At 62.4% G+C, this 1,291-nt stretch overlaps 1 protein-coding gene across 2 annotated transcripts in view; it reads left to right on the top strand.

The window, feature by feature from the left end:
- The window catches only part of LOC108291064 (cancer/testis antigen 47A-like), a 5,788-nt gene that overhangs the window by 976 nt on the left and 3,521 nt on the right, over positions 1 to 1,291 (top strand). Inside the window, exons 2-3 of one of the 2 annotated variants that reach the window (XM_037732358.1) lie at positions 121 to 315; positions 457 to 834. In XM_037732358.1, coding sequence (XP_037588286.1) covers positions 121 to 315; positions 457 to 834 — 573 coding nt within the window. Of the gene's footprint in view, positions 1 to 120; positions 316 to 453; positions 880 to 1,291 lie in introns of both variants that reach the window. The other variant, XM_037732357.1, reaches the window with a different exon arrangement.

Raw genomic sequence — 1,291 nt, 5'->3', positions numbered from 1 at the left:
GACTCCGGCCCCAACAGTGGCGACGTGGTGCCCACAGCTGAGGCTGAGGCGGCCGGAGCTGGTGACGGGGAGGGTGGCGACTCTGGCCCCAACAGTGGCGACGTGGTGCCCACACCTGAGGCTGAGGCGGCCGGAGCTGGTGACGGGGAGGGTGGCGACTCTGGCCCCAACAGTGGCGACGTGGTGCCCACAGCTGAGGTGGCCGGAGATGCAGGGCCCATGGGAGGCCTTAGGGAGGAGGAGGGTGAGCAGGTGGCAGACCTGGCTGCAGCCCCCGGGAGCGGGAGCACCAAGGAGGAATCCGACATTGGGCTGGTAGAGGTAGAGGTGGAGATGGAAGAGGAGTCAGAGTCAGATGATGAGGAGGAGGATGAGGAGGAGGAGGAGGACGAGGAAGAGGATGAGGAGGAGGAAGACGAGGAGGAGGAAGAAGAGGAGGAGGAAGACGAGGAGGAGGAAGAAGAGGAGGAGGAAGAAGAGGAGGAAGAGGAGGAGGAAGACTTCGACTTGGTCGCGGCCGCCCATCGCTACCCCATAGTAGGCTTTCGCGTGGAGTTCCTGGACATGGTCCACAACCTTCTCCACCGCATCTATCACAACGACCACATCCTGATCGGGATCCGTGGTGGCCGCCTGATGGAGGGGCCCCGCCCTGTGATGCCCAGCTCTGATGAGCCCCCACTGCTGGTGTCCGAGAGGCTGGGTGCAGGGGCCGGGGCCCCAGAAGGCGATGACCTGGGTCTGATCGAGGAGGCCGAGTTGGTCCCAGAGCCTGAGGTGCCAGCAGACCTGGCCGAGATGGCCAGGGAACCCGCAGAAGAGCCCGCGGAGGAGGCTGCAGAGGAGAAGCCTGCAGGGGAGGAGCCAGCAGAGGAAGCAGTGCCCAAGGGTGAGGAACAGGCTAGTGGCACTGGTGGGGAGGCGGGGATCTGTACGCTTGAGGGCTCTAGGCAAGGTCACAGTGGGGGCACAGCTGGTAAAGTGGGTGGTGAAGTGGGGGTCGGGGCCTCAGATGGTGAAGTGGGGGCCAGGGCCCTCCTGAAAGCTAAGGCCGAATGTGTCCCAATGAGTTGAAGCCCAATTCTCTAACGACCTCTATGGTTTTGAGAAAACATGCCACCCTCTACCAAACTGTTTTTGATAGGAGATCTATCATCGATCTCAGAGGAACCAGCCACAGAGGAGGCCACAGAGGAACCAGCAGTGGAGGAAGCAGCCACAGAAGAGAAGCTGGAAGTGGCTGCAGAGGAACCAACCGCAGAGGAACCAGCCTCAAAGGAGGCCGTGGCTC

This window comes from Cebus imitator, unplaced genomic scaffold (assembly GCF_001604975.1).
Source record: "Cebus imitator isolate Cc_AM_T3 unplaced genomic scaffold, Cebus_imitator-1.0 Scaffold445, whole genome shotgun sequence".
In the NCBI taxonomy this organism is placed as follows: Eukaryota; Metazoa; Chordata; class Mammalia; order Primates; family Cebidae; genus Cebus; species Cebus imitator.
The sequence above is the reverse complement of the archived record's forward strand: the minus strand, read 5'-3'. Positions and strand labels throughout refer to the sequence as shown.